The sequence below is a fragment of the Chlorocebus sabaeus genome, chromosome 15 (assembly GCF_047675955.1).
Source record: "Chlorocebus sabaeus isolate Y175 chromosome 15, mChlSab1.0.hap1, whole genome shotgun sequence".
Taxonomy (NCBI): domain Eukaryota; kingdom Metazoa; phylum Chordata; class Mammalia; order Primates; family Cercopithecidae; genus Chlorocebus; species Chlorocebus sabaeus.
This window is the reverse complement of record NC_132918.1, coordinates 32,225,976-32,245,671: the sequence shown is the minus strand read 5'-3', so window position 1 is coordinate 32,245,671 and position 19,696 is coordinate 32,225,976. Positions and strand designations below refer to the sequence as shown.

Here is a 19,696-nt window from a genome sequence, read left to right as displayed (position 1 = left end):
ATGAATCGGAAGCTGGGACGTCCAAGATCAAGATGCCAGCTGATTCACTTCCTGCTGAGGCCCCTCTTCCTGACGTGGCCTGGAACGGTGTGCTCACACAGCAGAGAGGGAAGCAGCAAGCCTCCATGTCTCTTCTTACAAGGATGCTAATCCCATCATGGGATTAGGAATTATGGTTAGACTTCATCTAACCCTGATCACCTCCCAAAGGCCCCACCTCCAAATATCATCACATTGGAGGTTAGGGCTTCAACAAATGAACTAGGGGGAGACACAATTCAGTCTATAGCAAACCCCTCCCAGAGGGCCTGGGATGTGTCTTCCCGGCAAATGAGAGGACTGGGCATGAGGAGACTGGGTGGTTGGCTGTGGAGAAAGAAGGGTATGGTGACACTGCCATCCTGGCTACCTTTGGCCACCCCAGCTTGTGGAATGTAAGAAGGCCCAGGAACCAGTTCCCATGCACCTCAGGCCCCAGGTTTTCTTAGCCAAGCCCTGAGAATACATCAAGAACAGGTGAGGGCATGTGGACACAGGTGTGCGGGGGGCCTCCCAGCAGCTGTCCCCGCTTCCTGCTAATGCTGCTCTGATTTTTGCCTTTGCTCACCTCTCTCCAGTGCTGCTGAACACACCCCGTTCTGGCGATCTGACTGGAGAGAGACAGTGTCACTCTGGTGGGCTCAGGGATAGACTCAGGACCCTATTTGGGCAAGTAAGTCAGGAGAAGCGGTTGGTGGAGTCTCGGAGGGAAGTTGTCTTGCTCTTCTGAGAGTGTGTGCTCTCCCGTTCTCTGCCATGCGTGTGAGAGGAAGCCTGTGCCCCAGAAGCTGGGGGTGCCATCTTGCCTCCTCAGGAAAGAGGGCTCAGGATGGTGTCGACTCTGGAAGGCAGAGATGAAGCTCGGAAAGAAACCAGGCCCTTGGGGGTGTTACTGACCCACTGGACTGTGACCCATTTGAAGCCTGCCCTGTCTCTAGACTTTTTATTGTAAGAACCAGTAAGTCTGTTTCATGGTTAAAGCCAGCACGAGTGTGGTTTTGTAACTTTGGTTGAAAATTCCTAATGGATTGCTGAGGCAGTTAGTATTGGCAGGAAACACAGAGATCTAAGGCTGCCCCGTAGTGGGGGTGGGAGGTGGGAGGCAGTGGGGAGACTGTGCCGGGTGTGGTGGAAGCCAGACACAATCTGGGAACACCACAGCTGCTGCCTGCATTGGGACTACCATATCTTCAGAGTCCACCAATTTTGGGATGACCTAGCTGGAGAAGGGACATTTCCCTTCACCAGCAACTCCCAGCTGTGGCAGTAGTGCCTTGTCAGCCACAGGGGCCAGGCCAAGCCTTGACCCCAGGTCAGAAGTGACTGCTCCCAGGCTAGACAACTGTCTGTTCCCATTTGAGCATCATCTCTCAGCTCCACAAGCCCTGCTGCCCTCTCTAAGGCTGTGAGGCAGAGCAGGGTCGGGGGGGAGAGAGGAAAAAAGACCCTGGGGAAGGAGAAGGAATCCCTGAGATAGAGGCTTTAACCTACATCGTGGCTAAGAGTCACATCAGAGAAGACAGCAGAGTCAGTGGGGTGGATGGAGTATTTTGCAAAGGTACCCTTAGTTAAGACTGTTTCCTCCTCTCTCCTTGCCCCTGCACTCACCAGTGTAAGCACTCACACAGACGCTTGGAAAGCAAAGTTGATATCAGTTATTAGAAAAGATAAAAACATCTCCTATTTGTGCATGAGTGTGATTGCCCAAGGTGATACCAGAAGCTTCTTCCTTCTAGATATGCATTTAGAAAGGTGTGCACACAGACCGTCTCTGGAAGGACAAATCAGAAATGACTAACGATGATTAGGGGAAGAGAGAGGATGCTTGGGGTCAGAGGGGCTTTCTCTAACTGTTAAGTCTTTGGGTTATTTTCTGTTATCATTTGTAGGTAGCACAGTGGCTCAGAGAGTGGACTAGGAGCCAGGCTGCCCGATTTGTAGCCTAGCTTGACCTGTGTGATCTGAGGTGAGTTATTTCATCTCTCTATGTTTTGTGGTACTTCCTACCTCATTGAGTTGTTTGTGAGGTGCAAACAACTCACTATCTGTGTATACATAAAGCATTTAGGACAATGCCTGGCACAGAGTAATGGCTATGTAAGTGACTGCTATTATTATTATTATTGCCATTAACTTAAAAATTAGATACAATCTCGAAAAATATGCAGTCACCTGTGGATTTCATTTCACAAAGGATGAGAAGGGATGGCAGCGACTGAAACCTACTAGGCCACTAAATAAAATCTCAGCTATTACTTGTAGCCTCTGTAACCTAGTCTTTCATTAGAACTATTTGCAGTTAAGAAAATAAGAATCTGTAATCATTTTTGGTCTTCCCCTTGTAGAGGTAAGGGTGGGTGAGGTTGGCAAGAAGAATATGGAAATCCAGCCTTAACTATTGAAATCTGATTAACCAAAGCTAGAGTGTGGCCGAGATGATTCTTAGAGCTTTGGAACCAGAATGCTGGTGGAGAAAAGGGAGCTCTCCTGGTTCCTTGGGCCTGCATCTTGCATGCTCTGAGGGGAACTCAGCTTTTGTTTAGGTGAAGCCCTGTAAACCTACACATTTACTGTGCTGTGTTCCTGGGCCCATAATGCTTGTCCTGAAGCCCTTGTAGGAAAGCACTTAGCTATCCACAGAAAGAACAGAGCCCCTGATCAATGGAGCGAGCTGCGTTCCTAGAGCATTTGGCTTACTGGTCTCTCCTGTGAAGGTGCTTGGGACTCATATGGGGAATTCACAATGTCCTAAATATTGTGCCTGTAAGCTACCTGAGGTTTATGTGGCTGTGTTGAGTCCCCAGCGATAGTATTTTGCTTTAGGAGCAAGACCCAGGACTTGGAGCCTTCAGCATTATGCCCACATCCCATCAGACTCTCAGCAGGAAGGCAAAGGCCGCAGTGCAGAGAACCCTAGAATCTGCATCTGGGCTGCAATGGAACAGCTAACTAGAGTTTTCTGAATCCATGAGGTTAAAGAAGAAGCCTTTCCAGCTTGAATCTAGTGAGACTGAATTCTTTGGGGATGCGGAACTGGAGATGAGGTTCTTTCTAAAAGAGATGCCACAGAAAACAGTGGTTGCATTTATTCCTGTCACCAAAGAAAGATTTCACATGACATGGTTTAGGTAGAGACTGACATGGATGTGTTTGGAAGTGTCAACACCCAAGGGGATAAGGTAATCAGCCCTGTCCAAGAGAGCTTTCTGATGACAATGTCCAAGAGAGCTTTCTGATGACACTGGCTACATGTGGCTACCAAGTGCTTGAATTATGGCCAGTGCAGTCTAAGAACAGAATTTTTAATTGTATTTAATTTAAGTTGATTTAAATATACATAGCCACATATATTTGCATGGTATCTGATGATAACGATATCATACAGCACAGTTGTAGACAACCGACTTTTCCCTATAGCACTTCGTTTGGGAAGAGAATATTTTGGGGAGCTGTGTTTCAGACATGATGCTATGTGCTTTCTCTTACAGAATAATCTTGTTTAATCTCCACGGGTTTGAGGACTAAACTGGGTGCCGGAGAGAAGTTAAGTAACTTGCTGAGGTTGTGTCAGTAACGAGGGAGCAGGGAAGAGATTCACGCTCAGGTATGGCCCACCCAAGTACTGCTTGTGCATTCCACAACTGGGGAGACTCTAATTTATTTAAGGGTTTAGATTACGGCAGCAAAGTGAATTAAGGGCCAGGAAATGTGGCTTTGTGATTAGGTAAGTTGAGATATTTCACTTCAAGAGAAGAATACTGAAGAAGTCACTCGATATTTAGAACTATATTCAAAGATCATTTCCTTTTCTTTTTTTTTTCTTGAGATGGAGTCTCACACTGTCGCCTGGGCTGGAGTGCAGTGGTGTGATCTTGGCTCACCTCCCGGGTTCAAGCAATTCTCCTGCTTCAGCCTCCTGAGTAGCTGGGATTCTAGGTGCCCACCACTACACCCAGCTAATTTTTTGTATTTTCAGTAGAGATGGGGTTTCACCATGTTGGCCGGGCTGGTCTCAAACTCCTGACCTCAGGTAATCCACCTGCCTCGGCCTCCCAAAGTGTTGGGATTACAGGCGTGAGTCATCATGCCTGGCCTCAAAGATCATTTCTTAGAGAAGAACAGCTGGCTGTCTCTGTCACCATTAACGAAAGCTTCATTTTATTCTGGTTTATGTAGGGGCTATGGAAGAATGTGATAAAATCTTGTTCCTGACATGGGCATTTCTCTTCACATCTCAGGGAGCCTGGTTGGACTTCAGGCCCCTGTGAGGCTGACTCTGTAGTCCTGGAGAAACTCAACAGCCAGGAACTTAGGACCATTTGTGTGTGGCATTTGGGCTAACCAGATTGGTGGCTTCTAAAGAAGATGGAAAGCATCAAGTTTCCTATATTTAAATTATTTGGTGATCTCAATACTGGTTAGCCAAAGTACACGATGGAGACAGCCTATTTGCTCTACTACTTTTGATGTAGAAATATTACTAAGCTTGAGCTGATTAATAGAACTGTTACACATTTCTGTGCTCCCCTTACCGGTGGCATGAAACAATTCTTTTAAAACCTGCCATGTGTTCACATTTAAAACTAAAAGTAATTTAGATTACATGGATTTGAGAAGCCCATGTTGACACATAATTGCCAACAGATGGGTTTTCAAATGTAATGAAGTAAAAATGGTCAGTACCCCATGTGTTGGATTTTGCAATTTTCCAAAGTAAGCCCTCAGTTTTGGCATGTCATGCTAGTTAAGAACACAATGTATTTATAGCTCAATTATACATTTTCTGATGAATTTGGCATGGTATTTTGTTTTTCCATCAGTCACTTAAGACAGGACATTTGCCATTCCAAGAATGAATTAACACTCTTCTAAGTGATCTATAAACTGAGATGTAAAATAAATTACAAATTGGGACTGTTTTAGTTTTCCAAGCAAAGGGTATTTAAATAAAGCTTGAAATCATAAACCTTATTTCCTGTTTGAGAAGATGCTATATTCATTACAGAGTGAAATAAATGATTTTAACTTTTTTTTTTCCAGTAATAATAGTTAGAATCTTATGTTCTTCAAAGAAAATTCATAATACTTGTTAATATTTGTATGCCATGAACTTTCTGGAGTGATTGATTTATGCAATTCTGTTTATGACACTGGCGTTTGTCCATCAAATTTGCATAGAGTATGTTATCAAGGCAAACCACAACCAACTCTTCATACCACAGAGGAAGGCATCTGCCCACACGTGGCAGCCTAGATAACAGGACAGTGTGTTAGAAAGCCCTCATTCTATTTTCCCCTCTTCACCATTATTTCTACAGGGTGCACAGCAGGGCATATGTATACTAGTGAGAGCAAACAGAAGTACTGAGAAATAAATCACCTGACTAATAAATAGACAGCACAATCACCCAGACGACTTAGAATACATGAATACATACAGACAGAGGTTGGTTGATTCCTTGGAATGTTCTTATGACAGTGCTGATTTGTGTGTGTGGTTAGTTGTTAAAATTTGATGCTCCTGCAGGGAGGATGATTGGTGTAGGCTTCTATTCAGCCATCCTGCCCCTAGTTCCTTGGAATGTAATGTGCGGTAGGTGGATCTTCAAGTCCAGAAGCAGAAAAGCTGGATCTGTGGGCGTTCAGAAGAGTCAGCAAGTTGCGAGAACAGCAAGGGGCAGACTAGTCTAGGCAGATGGTGTGGGCTGAGTGAATGAATTGTAGGGAAGACCAAACAGAACAGCAGTGAAGCTGGCTGGAATCATGCCAGTGGCTACTTGGCAGTAAAGGAAAATGGAGGAAAACCTTGAAGCCCAGCAATGGGCATTTGCTCTTAGAGGCTTCTTTAAAGTCCCAGCACACCTAGCCTTGAAAAGAGCCTACTGTGCGCAGGGTGAGTTGGGTTGGATTATTTTTTTTGAAACAAATGCTAGTGTAAACATGTTTTTCTCTTCGGTGGTAAATATCAGAATTAAGATGAGGCTTTAAGATAAGGAGATACTATTGTTGGCTAAAATGAAATTCTATCTTTTGATTCTTAAAGAACTAAGAAGGATAGTACAGGGCAAAGAGCTCTGGTCTGAGAGTCAGAAGGCATGGGGTCTAGTCCCAGCTCAACGACTCAAACTGGCTCAGTCTCTTCTGTGTAAAGTGCTGGGTGTAGGAAGAATTATATGGTAATCAGAGGGAACTGCTGGTTTGAAACTCCGTAGTTTTATTCTCTTTTTCCTGTGCCTACCTGGTGCAGAGAACCTTGCTAAGCTGTCCTTTCTTTGGGCTAATCTCAGTAGCATCTTCCCACCTTCTGAAAGAAGGCTTATGCCTTCTTACCATCATGCATGTATCATGCATGGCCTTATTACCAGATATTTTAAGTTAAAAAAAAATCCAAACCACCAAAGATCAGAGTTTAATTGATATGCTTATTGTTCTGAGCTAAATGAAACAAATGAATGTCTGGAATTTGGTAAATGAGATGACTCCTATTTTGAATCGTAAGTAAACTAATGTGGTAGTCAGGGTAGTCTAGGATATGCTGCAATAACAAACGATGCCTACATCTCAGGGCCTAAGATGAAAAAGGTTTATTTGTTGCTCTCATCACAAGTCCATTATGGCTTGGCTAGGGGTTTTACCATAGCATTGTCAGTGTTCTTATTCCACAGGGCAGGCCGGTGGAGCAGCTGCTTCTGGAGCATTTCTTGTTGCTACAACTGAGGAAAAAGAGAACAGGGTGAATTATGCTTAGGCCCTTAGAGTTTCTGTTCAGGAGTGATATTGTTACTTCTGCTCACCTTTTATTGACAAAAGCATGTCATAGGTGGTGCTTAACTTCTTCAGGGGATGGGAAAGTACAATATCATCATCATCTCCAGGAGGTGGAGAGCTGGAGGTATGTGGAACAGCACAAATGCTTACCACAGCAGTGACTGCTGGGCGACACCCAAACTCATCACGAGCAGAGTCTTTCGTATATTGTATTAGTTTGCTGAGCTGCCATAACTGAATACCACAGACTGGGCAGATCCGACAGCATTTATTTTCTCCCAATTCTGGAGGCTAGAAGTCCAGTGTCACGGTGTAGGCAGGGTTGGTTTCTTCTGAGACCTCTCCCCTTGGCTTCCCTTTCTCTGTGTGTCTTCACATCATCTTCCCTCTGTGTGTGCCTGTGTCCTTGTCTCCTTATAAGGGCACCAGTCATGTTGGACTACAGCCCACTCCAATGACCTTACTTTAACAAATTACCTCATTAAGGAGTCTGTTTCCAAATGCTGTAATATTCTGAGGCACTGGGGGTTAGGGCTTCAACATATGTATGAACTTTGGGGGGACACAATGGAGCCCATAACAGATATCATGTTAACGTTAGAACCGGGGCTATAACAATGGTAATTGTTAATAGCAATTAGTAATTAGCAAAACTTTTTGATACATATTTTCCCTATCCGTATACTTGGTACCAAAAACTCTTAAGATTTTTTTTTTTTTCGTAGGGTCTTGCTCTGTCACCCAGACTGGAGCGTAGTGGCGTGATCTTGGCTCACTGCAACCTCCACCTCCTGGGCTCGGGTGATCCCCCCATCAGCCTTCTGAGTAGCTGGGACTACAGGCATGTGCCACCATGCCTGGCTAATTTTTGTGTTTTTAGTAAAGATGGGGTTTTGCCATGTTGCCCAGGCTGATCTTGAACTCCTGGCTCAAGCAGTCCACCTGCCTTAGCCTCCCAAAGTGCTGGGATTCCACGCATGAGCCAGCACGCCAGGCCACAAAATCTATTTGTACAAATAAATTATTTCTTGCTATAACATTCATGACAGCTCTAAGATGCTGTGATTAGAGTTTAAAAATTGTAGATTTAATTGCAGACCTATAGAAGGTTTTCCTAATATACCTCATACCCTAAACTCTCTTTAAACACATTAAGATACTACAGAATCCAGAAGACTGACTGAACTTTTTAGTGGTTTTAATATTTCTCCTGTGATATGTGTTAGAAAACCATTGACCTGTTACTTTTACTGAGTATTTTCCTGCTATTAGACATGATTGGCTGGGCACGGTGGCTCACGCCTATAATCCCAGTGCTTGGGAGGCTGAGGCAGGCAGATCACCTAAGGTCGGGAGTTTGAGACCAGCCTGACCAACATGGTGAAACCCCGTCTCTACTAAAAATACAAAAGTTAGCCAGGCGTGGTGGCATATGCCTATAATCCCAGCTACTTGGGAGGTTGAGGCAAGAGAATCACTTGAACCCAGGAGCGGAGGTTGCAGTGAGCTGAGATCACGCTGGTGCACTCCAGCCTGGGTGACAGAGTGAGACTCCCTCTCAAAGAAAAAAAAAAGATATGATCTAGGCTGGTGGTTCTGAGACTTGAGTATGAATCAGCATTCCCAGGAGGGTTTGTTGAGACAGACGACTGAGCCTCTCCCCCAGAGATTCTCATTCCGTAGTTCTGGGATAGACCTAAGATTCTGCATTTCTGACATGTACCCAGGTTGTGCTGATGCTGCCAGTCAGACCAGACTGCAAGAAGCGCTGGTTTAGGAAGTTGCAGGTGAGTTGATGGAAAAACCGTCTTTCTGTGTTTCCTCATCTCTGGGGCTTGAGGTCCTGGAAGGCAACCAGGCTAATGTGGGTACATCACTGATACCTTCCAGTCACTGGGAGACAGGGAGTCGGAATTGTCAGAATGGTTAATGAGGCACTGTGTAACCAGGACCAGCTCTTTTGTATTTCTTAATCCTTATACAAACCATGTAGTATTACCCACTCTGTGTAAGGCCTGCTTCCTCTTGAACCATTCTTTAGTCATTTTGTTTCTGTTTTTAGAACAGAGGAGCTGGTACAACATTTTTTTAACAGTTATACCAATTGCACCAAAATCTTGAGAAAAAAAACACCCAGTCATTTTCTGTTTCCAATTGTGCTGCTTTTCATACACACAAATTTCTGGGGCCCAGTGCTAACTGTAACCACTTTTGCTTTGGGAGTCCCAGAGCTCCTTGCCAAGGCTCAGCCTCATGGCCCACGCTCACCTCTCTTCCTGATGGCCTTAGCCTCCTGTTTGAGACTGCACACTCAGACCATGCTGTTAGGACTGATGGATTTTTAGTCCCCCAAGTAACAGTGAAAACTGGAGAAGTGACAAGTGGATGTGCCCAGAGAAGGAGGCCGAGGCAGACTCTGCTCTCTGCTTCCGCGGTATCTGTTCTCCATCTCTTCCTTACTGTGATGGTCTGAGTTTTGTGTTCCTCCCGAATTAACATGTTTCAGTCCTAACACTCAAGGTGATGTACCCATGTTAGCCTGGTTGCCTTCCAGGACCTCAAGCCCCAGAGATGAGGAAACACAGAAAGACAGTTTTTCCATCACCTCACCTGCAACTTCCTAAACCAGTGCTTCTTGCAGTCTGGTCTGACTGGCAGCATCAGCACAACCTGGGTACATGTCAGAAATGCAGAATCTTAGATCTATCCCAGAACTACGGAATGAGAATCTCTGGGGGAGAGGCTCAGTCGTCTGTCTCAACAAACCCTCCTGGGGATGCTGATTCATGCTCAAGTCTCAGAACCACCAGCCTAGATCATTTTTTTTTTTTCTTTGAGAGGGAGTCTCACTCTGTCACCCAGGCTGGAGTGCACCGGCGCGATCTCAGCTCACTGCAACCTCCGCTCCTGGGTTCAAGTGAGTCTCTTGCCTCAACTTCCCAAGTAGCTGGGATTACAGGCGTATGCCACCATGCCTGGCTAACTTTTGTATTTTTAGTAGAGACGGGGTTTTACCATGTTGGCCAGGCTGGTCTCAAACTCCTGACACTCAAGGTAGGGCCTTTGAGAGGTGACCAGTGGTTGTATGAAAGAGGCCCGAGAGTGACACGTCATCTTTTGCATCATGTGAGGACACAGCAAAAAGGCATTGTGAACCATGAAGTGGGTCCTCACCAGAACCTGAATCTGCTGGCACCTTGATCTTGGACTTCCAGCCACCAGAACCATGAGTGATAAATTTCTGTTGTATAAGCCACCCAAGTCTATAGTATTCTGTTGTAGCAGCCCAGATGGACTAAGACACTTACTGACCAGATCCAAGGGTCATGTAGGGTGGTGATGTGCCCAGCTAAATACCGTGCCAGTGACACAGTATCCAGGGGCAGCTGTGTGACCTGCTACTGGTTCATGCATGCAAGAGTTCTGTGTGGGGCTTCCGAGAAAACCTTTAAAAGGAGGTGTGGCTCAGCTGGGGTGCTCTTATTGTCCTCTGCCCTTCACCCTTCCCCTTCTTCCTTCCTGGAATGCAGATGCTAGGCTTGGAGGTGCAGCAGCCATGGTGCCATGGTGCTACAAGGCAGGCTCCATGCTGAGCAAGTTGGAGCAGGAGGAGAGCAGGAGCCTGCCTCTCCAGTGGCAACCCCAGCAGCTGCTGAACTCCAGACTTCCTCTGATGTGAGAAAAACAAACCCCTACTAGACTCTGCCTGTTTGTTAGATTTTTCTGTTACTTGCAAGGGCTCTGCCTCCATCAGCACGGAGTCTGAGAAAGAAGAGAAGTGACTGGGAAGTGACATGTGAGTGTCCCACCACTGATGACAGTGATGAGAATCAGCAGACTAGCAGCCACGCGAACAAACATTTCCTGAATACTGACTCCAGATCAGGCACAATGCCAAGCCTTCGGCGTGACATTTTACAGATGAGGAATCTAAGGTTCAGAGGGTTTTAGTAACATGCCCAAGTCACATAGCCAGGAAGGGTAGAGCTTGGATTCACACCCAGGCCTGTCCAACCTCCCTGGCCCTCATCAGGACTCTTGACCTCTCTAGCTCTGGTCCCCAGGCCTCTGTCTTTGGTGTCTAGAGTCAGGCCTTAGGCACCTGTCCACTTTCAAGGCCCTGGCTCTCATGGCTTGTATCTCCACCAACCTCCCCGATCCCTTCCCTGCAAACACAGCTGCTCCTCCAGGGCTGGGCTGGGGTTGAAGCCCCTCTTCCCCTGCTGTGCCCACCCTCTTCTGTCTGGTGACTCCTGCAGGATGGGTCTCCTCCGCCTACTATTCCCTGTGTTCTCCTCCTTTGCCTTCCTTATCAGAATGAGAACAGGCATGGTGCCTCTTCTTAGAGTTTTGATTTTTCAGAGTAGCAAATACATGTGCTCTTCACATTGTATCTTTATCATTTTGATTGATGTCAGTTTCTAGAATACTTCAGCACTGGAAACAAGTACCAGAGGAAAACAACATACATTATAAAGAAAAATATGTGTAGTATTGATAAATGTTAGAATCACAGAGTTGAAAGGAATCTTGGGGCACCGTTCAGCCTCACCATTTCCCCTGAGGCTGAAAACTCAAAAGGTGAACTGGGTGGGTAGCGGGCTCAGAGTGCTTGCAAGGGAACTGAGGCCTGAGCATTCTGTACAGAAAGAATGAATCCCACATCTCCCACACAACGTGTTCAAGCACTTTCAAATGTACGAAGACACTGTTGTGATTGATAGAATATGGATTCCTTTAAAAGCATCCCTGAACGTGGAGGTTTTGACCATGATGCATTTTCTGGTATATGTGTGTGTTTAAGGGGTCTTCGTACTCAGGGAGTCATGAACTCCTTCGCAGGCAGACCTGGCGCGTGCTGCTCACTCATCCACGAAAGCTCCTTGGGAGCCTCAAAGCCAACCTTATCTTGCATCCAGCTCTGCCTCTGGGTCACTTCTACAGTTGCCCTGGTCCTGTGTAGTGTGACTGAGAATAAGCCCCTCCAACCTTTGGAAATCAGAGTCTGTGTCCTGGTCCAAATGTGTCCTGGCACCTCTTACTCATTCTCATCTTGACCTACGGTGGCCAGCTTCTCCTGGTCTGCCAGAGAGTATCCTGGATTTAAAACTAAAAGTTCTGGGTCTGGAAACCTCCTCAGTCCCAGGAAAACTGGAATGGTTGGTCACCACTGTCTACTCTCTTTCAGGCTGAACAATGCCATTTCCTAAATTGTTTATGGTAGACAAGGTATCTATATCCCACCATCCTGGCACCCCTCTGGGCTCATGCTCCGGTTCATCACCGCCACTCTGAACATGCTGCATCTTGAGCTGAAGGAGATCCTCTGTGTTGAGACTGTGGATCTGTCCATCAAAGCATTCAACTTTTAACCAACTGGTCCACAACACTGGCTTATAATGCATGTGTGACCAATTAAAACCACAGGGCGTTCTCCATAAGCTTCTGTCAGGTCAGGTTTCCCACCTCCACCCTGTACATGGCAGTTGGTCTTTTGAGCTAATGGCAGTTTATTTTAAATTTAGTTTAATTCATTGGCTTGGGCCTAGCCAATGTCCCTTTTCAGGTGATGTGAAATGTGAGCCCGTGGCCCATCTTATTGGTCATCTCACCCAGGTGTTGTGGCCTCTGCTTATTTGATAAACACACCTTCTGTGCCCTCCTCCGAATTGTCAGTACAAATGTTTGGCACAGATCCCTGGGGCACATCACCTGAGACATCCATTGAGATTCACATCAAGCTGTCAGTTGATAATCTCTATTTTCTTGTTCAGCTACCAGGGAATAGATCTAATTGGATTTTGACTTTTGACCCTTAGGGGTAACCCCAGAGGCTTTGGACACATGCTGATGAAAAATCAAAATCTCTTGGTGGCTGAAGCATATTCCAGAAAGACTATGATGCCACCAGGTCAATACCACTCTGAATAAGCACAGGTAATTGAGGCATTGACCCTATAATTATGCGGGTGGAGGACTAATCCTCAATTGACTCCTCTTTGCGGCTCAGAGGTCTCTGAGTCACTTCCTTTCACCATTTTTAGTAAACTCCTGGGGAGTTCGGATCAATTTGCTAAATATTTCAAGATTTTATTCCCTCACATAAAGAAATAGAGTCGTAGGATGTACCTTCAACTATAACCTCTTAGGATTTGTGTTTTAACTTTTGTCCCTGTACCTGTGACCTTTTTAAAAAATTGAATTAATACCTACAGAGAAATGCCCAGATCTTAAATATGCAGTTCCATGAGTTTAAGCAATTGTATAATCCATGCCATCAGCACCCCAGTCGAGATACACATCCCACCCATCACCCCAGAAATGCTTCAGTGCCTCCTTCCAGTTTCCCCCTCACCCTTCATATGGCCTAAGACTGTACCATTCTTAAAAGGTCTTAGACACCAGGCAAATATAACTAAAGGTGATTAGAAACAAATACCCTATAAAAATAAAATAAGACTGATATACATGGTTTGAAAATAACTACAGTTTATCATTTTCCATCTCCGTCTATGTTACAGGTAACTAAGTGTTTACTACATTGTTTTGTTACATTTTCTATTGCATAATTTTCTTTGAATAGTTCAGTGTCATACCAATTAAAATGTTTATTCTGTGTTGCAACTTGTAGTATCTTAAAAAATATATGTAAAATTGAACTTAAAAGGGGGGACATTCTGCTGGAACATGAGAGTCATTAGGTGTGTAACAACCAATGTCATCATTCCTGACTGGTAGAATTGTCTCATGAGGCCTGCAGCCAGCAGGGGTGCTCAGGTGGAGGAGTGGATACTGGCTGGCCTCCACCTGGTGGTTTGTGTTGGCTGCTGTTTGTGGAGACCTGCATTTGTAAGAGCATCCCTGACTTCTGTGGACACATCTGCAAGTGTCTGTGGAATGTAATTAGTGCAGCCCAGGCTTGCAAATAATTTCTCTATATATCCTCTTGGCCTGTTTCTCTGGAGAACCCTAACTAATACGGCATTTTGCCTAACTATGGTAAGGTGCTACTCAGACCCCTGCATAGCAATGAAGAAATAGTAGTAGTAACAGCAATAACAAAAACCACCATGACAATAGTAGCAACCATTTACTATTGCTCACCATGCTGGCAGCTGTGCTGAGGAGCTTGTATAGATCATCAAAATTAATTCCCACAGCTGTACCATTTATAGATCAAGTAATTGAAGTAAAACAGGTGAAGTAACTTTTCTAAAGGGGTAAACAACATTAAAAGTAGAATTTGTACCAGGTGTACCTGTCAGTGTCCCAGGAGAAAATGGCTGGTCTATTTAAATTGAGCGATCAGAGGCAAGTATGATAAATAAGTAATGGAGTTTTCATGTGTGTGAGGAACTGCACCTAGATATGTTCCTTGGTCTGTCTGTGTGGACCATTCCATGCTATGATGTCCTTTTAATATCTCTAGCTTTCATAGTAAGTCATATTATGTGGAAGAGTGAGTCTCTGGCTCTCCCTGCTGCTCCTCGTCCTCTTTCTTCTTCATTTTTTTTTTTTTCTTAGCTCTTCTTTTCTGTTTATTCCTTGCGTTAACTTGAGGATGTACTTGAAAAGTTTCATGAAAAAAATATCTGGGTGGGGTGCATTGGCTCACACCTGTAATCCCAGCACTTTGGAAGACTGAGGCTGGCAGAGCATTTGAGGCCAGGACTTTGAGAACAGCTTAGGCAACATAAGTGCCACCTTATTTCTACAAAAAAGGAAAAGAAAATTAGCTGGGCATGGTGGCTTATGCCTGTAGTCCCAGCTACTCGGGAGGCTGAAGTGGGAGGATCACTTAAGCCCGGGGGTTGAGTCTGCAGGCAGCTGTGATTGCACCACTGTACTCCAGCTCTGGAGTCTATAAGGCTTCATTCTGTCACATAGGCTGGAGTGCAGTGGCCTGATCACAGCTCACTGTCGCCTTGACCTCCCAGGCTCAAGCAAACCTCCCACCTCAGCCTCCCAAGTAGCTGGGACTGTGGGCACGAGCCACCACACCCCGCTAATTTTTTATTTTTTTGTAGAGATGAGGGTCTCACTATATTGCTCAGGCTGATCTCAAACTCCTGGGGTAAGGCAGTCCTCCCACCTCGGCTTTCCAAAGTGCTGGGATTACAGGCATGAGCCATTGCACCTGGCCAAACTATCATCTTACAATAGTTTTTAACACTCTCGTGGATTTTCTGTACTAAGGTAGTCAAAATTCTAAGGCCCCCAAGATTTTCACCTCTTGATGTACATACCCCATATAATTCCTTTCCCTTGAGTGTCAGTAGAACCTGTGAATATGATGGGATAGTCACTCCCATTATTATGCTATACCATTTAAGACAGTTCTAGGTGACTGAAGGGAGAGATTCTCCGATGGCTTTGAATAAGTAAGCTGTCACAGTGTAGGCCAAGTGGGAAGGGACTGCAGGCGGCTTCTGGGGGCTGAAAGCAGGCCCCAGGCAACAACCATCAGAAAATGGAAGCTTCAGTGCTATCATCCCAGGGAACTGAATTCTGCCAACCACATGAGTTTAGAAGAGGATCATGAGCTCCAGCTGAGAGCAGAAGTAGGACCCCTGCCTTGATTTCAGCCCGACTTTGATTTCAGCCTGCTGATACCCTGTGTAGTGATACTGACTTCTGACCTACAGAACTGTGCCATAATAAATGTGGGTTTTTTAAACTGCTAAATTTGTGGTTGTTACCCAACAACAGAAAGCATTGTAAAAATTAATGGCATTTGCAATTAATGGCAAGATTGTTTCTTCCTTTCCAAACCTTTTACATTCTATATTTATTCCTGGCCTTGTTTTCCTGGCTAAAACCTTGAGTTAAATAGAAGGGATGATATTGAAAATCCTTAAATTTTTCTTGACTATAAGGTAATTCTTTTATTTTTATTTATTTATTTTTTTTGAGATAGAGTTTCACTCTTGTTGCCCAGGCTGGAGTGCAATGACTCGATCTCGGCTCACCACAACCTTCGCCTTCCAGGTTCAAGTGATTTTCCTGCCTCAGCCTCCCGAGTAGCTGGGATTACAGGCATGAGCCATCATGCCCGGCTAATTTTCTATTTTTAGTAGAGACAGGGTTTCTCCATGTTGGTCAGCCTGGTCTCGAACTCCTGACCTCAGGTGATCCACCTGCCTTGGCCTCGCAAAGTGCTAGGATTACAGGCATGAGCCACTGTGCCTGGCCAATTGTAAGGTAATTCTTCTAATGTGTCATCATTAAATGTTTTTGTAATCTTTTAGAGAACATCGTTGATGAACTCATGAGCTTTAGCTTCTCTTCCTACTTTGCTAAGAGTTTATTTTCCAATTACGAATGGGCTTTAAAGTTGTTAAGTGTGTTTTCTAGATCTGTTGAAATAATTTTATATTTTTTCTTTTTTAACATGTTAGGCTAGCTTCTACATTGACAGATATTCTGAAGTTAAGCCATTGTTTCATTCTGGGAATAAATCATAAATTTAAAAATGTAGTACATTGCCAGTTTTAGATTGCTGATGTTTTATTTAAGATCTTTGCTATCTTTCTTCAAAGGATTAGTAAAACAATTGTAAAGTCTTCAAAGATTGTAGCTCTTTTTTTTCCTCTTAAATAGACTTTATTTTTTAGATCAGTTTTAGGTTCATAGCAAAACTAAGCAGAAGGTACAGAAAGTTCTCCTATTTCCTCAGCCTCTCTCGCTATCAACATCCTGCACCAGATACACCATGGTACACTTATTACAACTGATGAGCCCACATTGGCACATCATTATCAACAAAAGTACATAGTTTACATTAGAGTTCCCCCTTGGTGTTGTATATTCTATGGGTTTGGACAAATGTGTAATGACATATATTCACCATTGTAGTATCACACATAATAGTTACCCTGTCCCAAAAAGTCTTTGTGCTGTTGAAAATGATGTATTCTTTAACATCTTTCATCCCTTCCTACCAATCCCTGGCAGCCACTGATCCTTTTACTGCCTCCATAGTTATGCCTTTTCCAGAAGGTTGCATAGTTGGAATCGTATAGTATGTAGTCTTTTAAGATTGACTTCTTTTCATTGAGTAATATGAATTTGTTTTCTCCATGTCTTTTCATGGCTTGGTAGCATTTCTTTTTACCACTGGGTAACATTTCATCGTCTGGATATGCCACAATTTCTTTATTCGTTGACCTACTGAAGGTCATCTTGGTTGCTTCCAAGTTTTGGCAATTATGATAAATAAAGCTGCTATGAACATTCATGTATGGGTGTTCGTGTGGCCGTAAGTTTTCAACTCATTTGGGTGAATACCAAGAAGCACAATTGCTGAATCATATGGTAAGAATATTTTTAGTTTTGTAAGAAGTTGCCAAACTGTTTCTAACATGGGTATATCATTTTGAAAGATTGTTGTTTTTGTTGTTGATTTTTCTTGTACCTTTTATTCAGCTGAATAGAATAGTCTATTTTCATCATGGAACCATGCATTTTAGTCATTTATAATAATTATGTGGATTTAATATACTTATAATGTGGGTTAACATTTGGTAGTGCAAGTCCATCGTTCATCCCAATGTATGCATTATTTTCTTTTTCAAAATTTGTGATGCTGAAGTGTTATTCTATAAACTCCTCTCACCCCTTTGCCCCCAGTTGTTGATTTTTTTAAAAATTGATTAAATTTTTAAATTTTTGTCTCTAAATGCTTACAGATCTTTTCAGGTATTTTATTCATCTTGAGTTTTTAAAATATTTCTCTAGAAAATTATGTACTTCATATACATTTTTATTATAATATTGTTGTTCATAGTATTCTTTCATGAGGTTCTAAAATTCCCTATGCCGGTATTTATATTGAATTTTTATTTTTTAGTATTGTTGATATGTGCCTTTTCTTATTTATTATTTGCCAGGTTTGTGAAGATTTTATTTATTTTATAAGTCTTTTCAAGAGTTAGCATTTGGTTTTATTAAATCTATTTAATTATCTTTGTTGTCTTATTTCCTTCATTTCTGTTCCTGCATTTATTAGCTCCTTCCTTCTACTTTGTTTTGTTTATTAGTTATATAGCTTCCTTTTTTTTTTTTTTTTTTTTGAGACTGGATGTCACTCTCACTCAGGCTGGAGAACAGTGGCATGATCATGGCTCACTGCAACCTTGACCTCCCAGGCTCAAGCAATCCTCCAACCTCTCAGCCTCCTGAGTAGCTGGGACTACAGGCACATTGCCACCATGCCCAGCTAACTTTTGTATTTTTGGTAAAGATGGGGTTTTGCCGTGTTGCCCAGGCTGGTCTCAAATGATCCTCCTACCTTTGCCTCCCAAAGTGCTGGGATTACAGGCATGAGCTACTGTGTCTGTCTGTTAAATCTATTTAGTTACCTTTGTTTTTTATTTCGTTCATTTCAGTTCTTATATTTGTTCTTTCCATTTTATTTATTAGTTATATGACTTCTTGAACTGTTAGATTATTACTTTTTAAATTTTTCTTTCTTTCAAATATATCTGAATTATTTCCTCTAGGTTCTGCATTGTCCGCATTCCATGTGATATGCAGAGTTTTCTTTGGTATCCATTTCTAAATATAGTGTTTTGTTATTTTTAAAATGATTTATTCTTTAACTCATGGAATATTTAGAAAAGTATTTCTTATTTTCCAAATCTGTTGGTTCATTTTTTATTTGTTTTGGATTTTTAATTGTGTTTTATTATGGCTTGGGAACTTGATCTGAATGATATTGAGTTTTTATTGACTGAGATTCCTTTTGATGTTCATTCAGTGTTCAAGCTTTATGAATGTTCAGTTTTTTCAAAAATGCTTCAAATGTGACAAAAATATGTCTCTAATGTGGGGTGCATGATTCCATTATTTTACATTTTTGAGGTCTCACTTTGTTTACAGTGTTCTTACAAGGTGGTTGCCTTTTGTTAGATCACAGGGCTTTCTGGGTCCCTGCCTAGCTCTCAGTTTAATTTTCTGAGTAAGGATTCCTATAATCTGTGGAAAATGTAAATGTGAATACCATTTCCTTAAGTGGAATAGGTTTGGGGGTTTGATTTTGTGTGAAAAACTTACTCTTTTTTATCCATAGCAGCAGGCAGATTACAAACTCCCTTGACATCCATGGTGTTGAGGGAAAATGTATATTTATGTGTATAATTTTTCTAGCCTCCTTTTCATAGAGGGGACTTCACAGGGAGTTCTAAAACTTGTGTTGCATTTATTAGAAATTTGAGAGGCTAATCCCTATATGAACACTTGGATTGATGATAGAGAGGTACCAATTATAATTACATATACATACAACTATATGTGTATGTTTCTTATATATGCAAACAGATATATTTGCACACTGTAACTTAGATTTTCACTGTAATGTATGAACTAGTGCCTATTTCAAACACTGCTTTTGAGCTTGATAGACATTGGTTGTATATATTTTTAAATTATATTTTAAAAATTCTATCAAATTATCTGCAATCATTAATTAGGTTATTCAGAGCTGTCTCAGCAAACTTATTCTGTATTTGAGAAAATGGGAACTGAATGGACTTGTTTATCATCAATTTGTGCCATTGTCTACAGAAACTGAGATCAGCTTTGGCTAGCGTTTTCCTTCTGCTTTTTTTCAAAGAAGAAGATTTTTACAGTATGTAAAAATTAAATTAAAAGACAGGGACTTTTAATTTTCTCCACTACAATATTACCACACTCTACTGAGCTGATTAGAATTTTATTTAATCTTCCATCTTAAAGATGGAAGGCCTCCAAAGGCTTTTGTAGGCCCCAATTTGGGAGTATAATCACTCTGAATGAAGAAACCAAAGTAAGTAAGCTGTGCGGTATTGGGGGGAATTAGGATTGGGGTGAGGTAAAGTCTTTTTTTAAAATGCACTAAAAACAAGATCTC

The 19,696-nt window shown here is 42.8% G+C and overlaps 2 protein-coding genes across 2 annotated transcripts in view; both read left to right on the top strand.

Annotated features, from left to right (window-relative positions):
• The window catches only part of MFSD1 (major facilitator superfamily domain containing 1), a 130,682-nt gene that overhangs the window by 41,242 nt on the left and 69,744 nt on the right, over nt 1-19,696 (top strand). The window lies entirely within an intron of this gene.
• Nucleotides 3,322-5,392, top strand: LOC140713536 (putative uncharacterized protein CCDC28A-AS1). The gene is made up of 2 exons (XM_073023817.1): nt 3,322-3,975; nt 4,278-5,392. Exons 1-2 carry the CDS (start codon nt 3,866-3,868, stop codon nt 4,378-4,380), a joined length of 213 nt encoding a protein of 70 aa, XP_072879918.1. The 5' UTR covers nt 3,322-3,865; the 3' UTR covers nt 4,381-5,392.

What these genes read in the sequence shown, in the direction of transcription:
- LOC140713536 (XM_073023817.1), top strand. Translation starts at nt 3,866, where the DNA reads ATGGAGTCTCACACTGTCGCCTGGGCTGGAGTGCAGTGGTGTGATCTT. An exon ending in CTGAGTAGCTGGGATTCTAG is followed by an intron (nt 3,976 to 4,277) that starts GTGCCCACCACT and finishes TTCACATCTCAG; the next exon opens with GGAGCCTGGTTGGACTTCAG.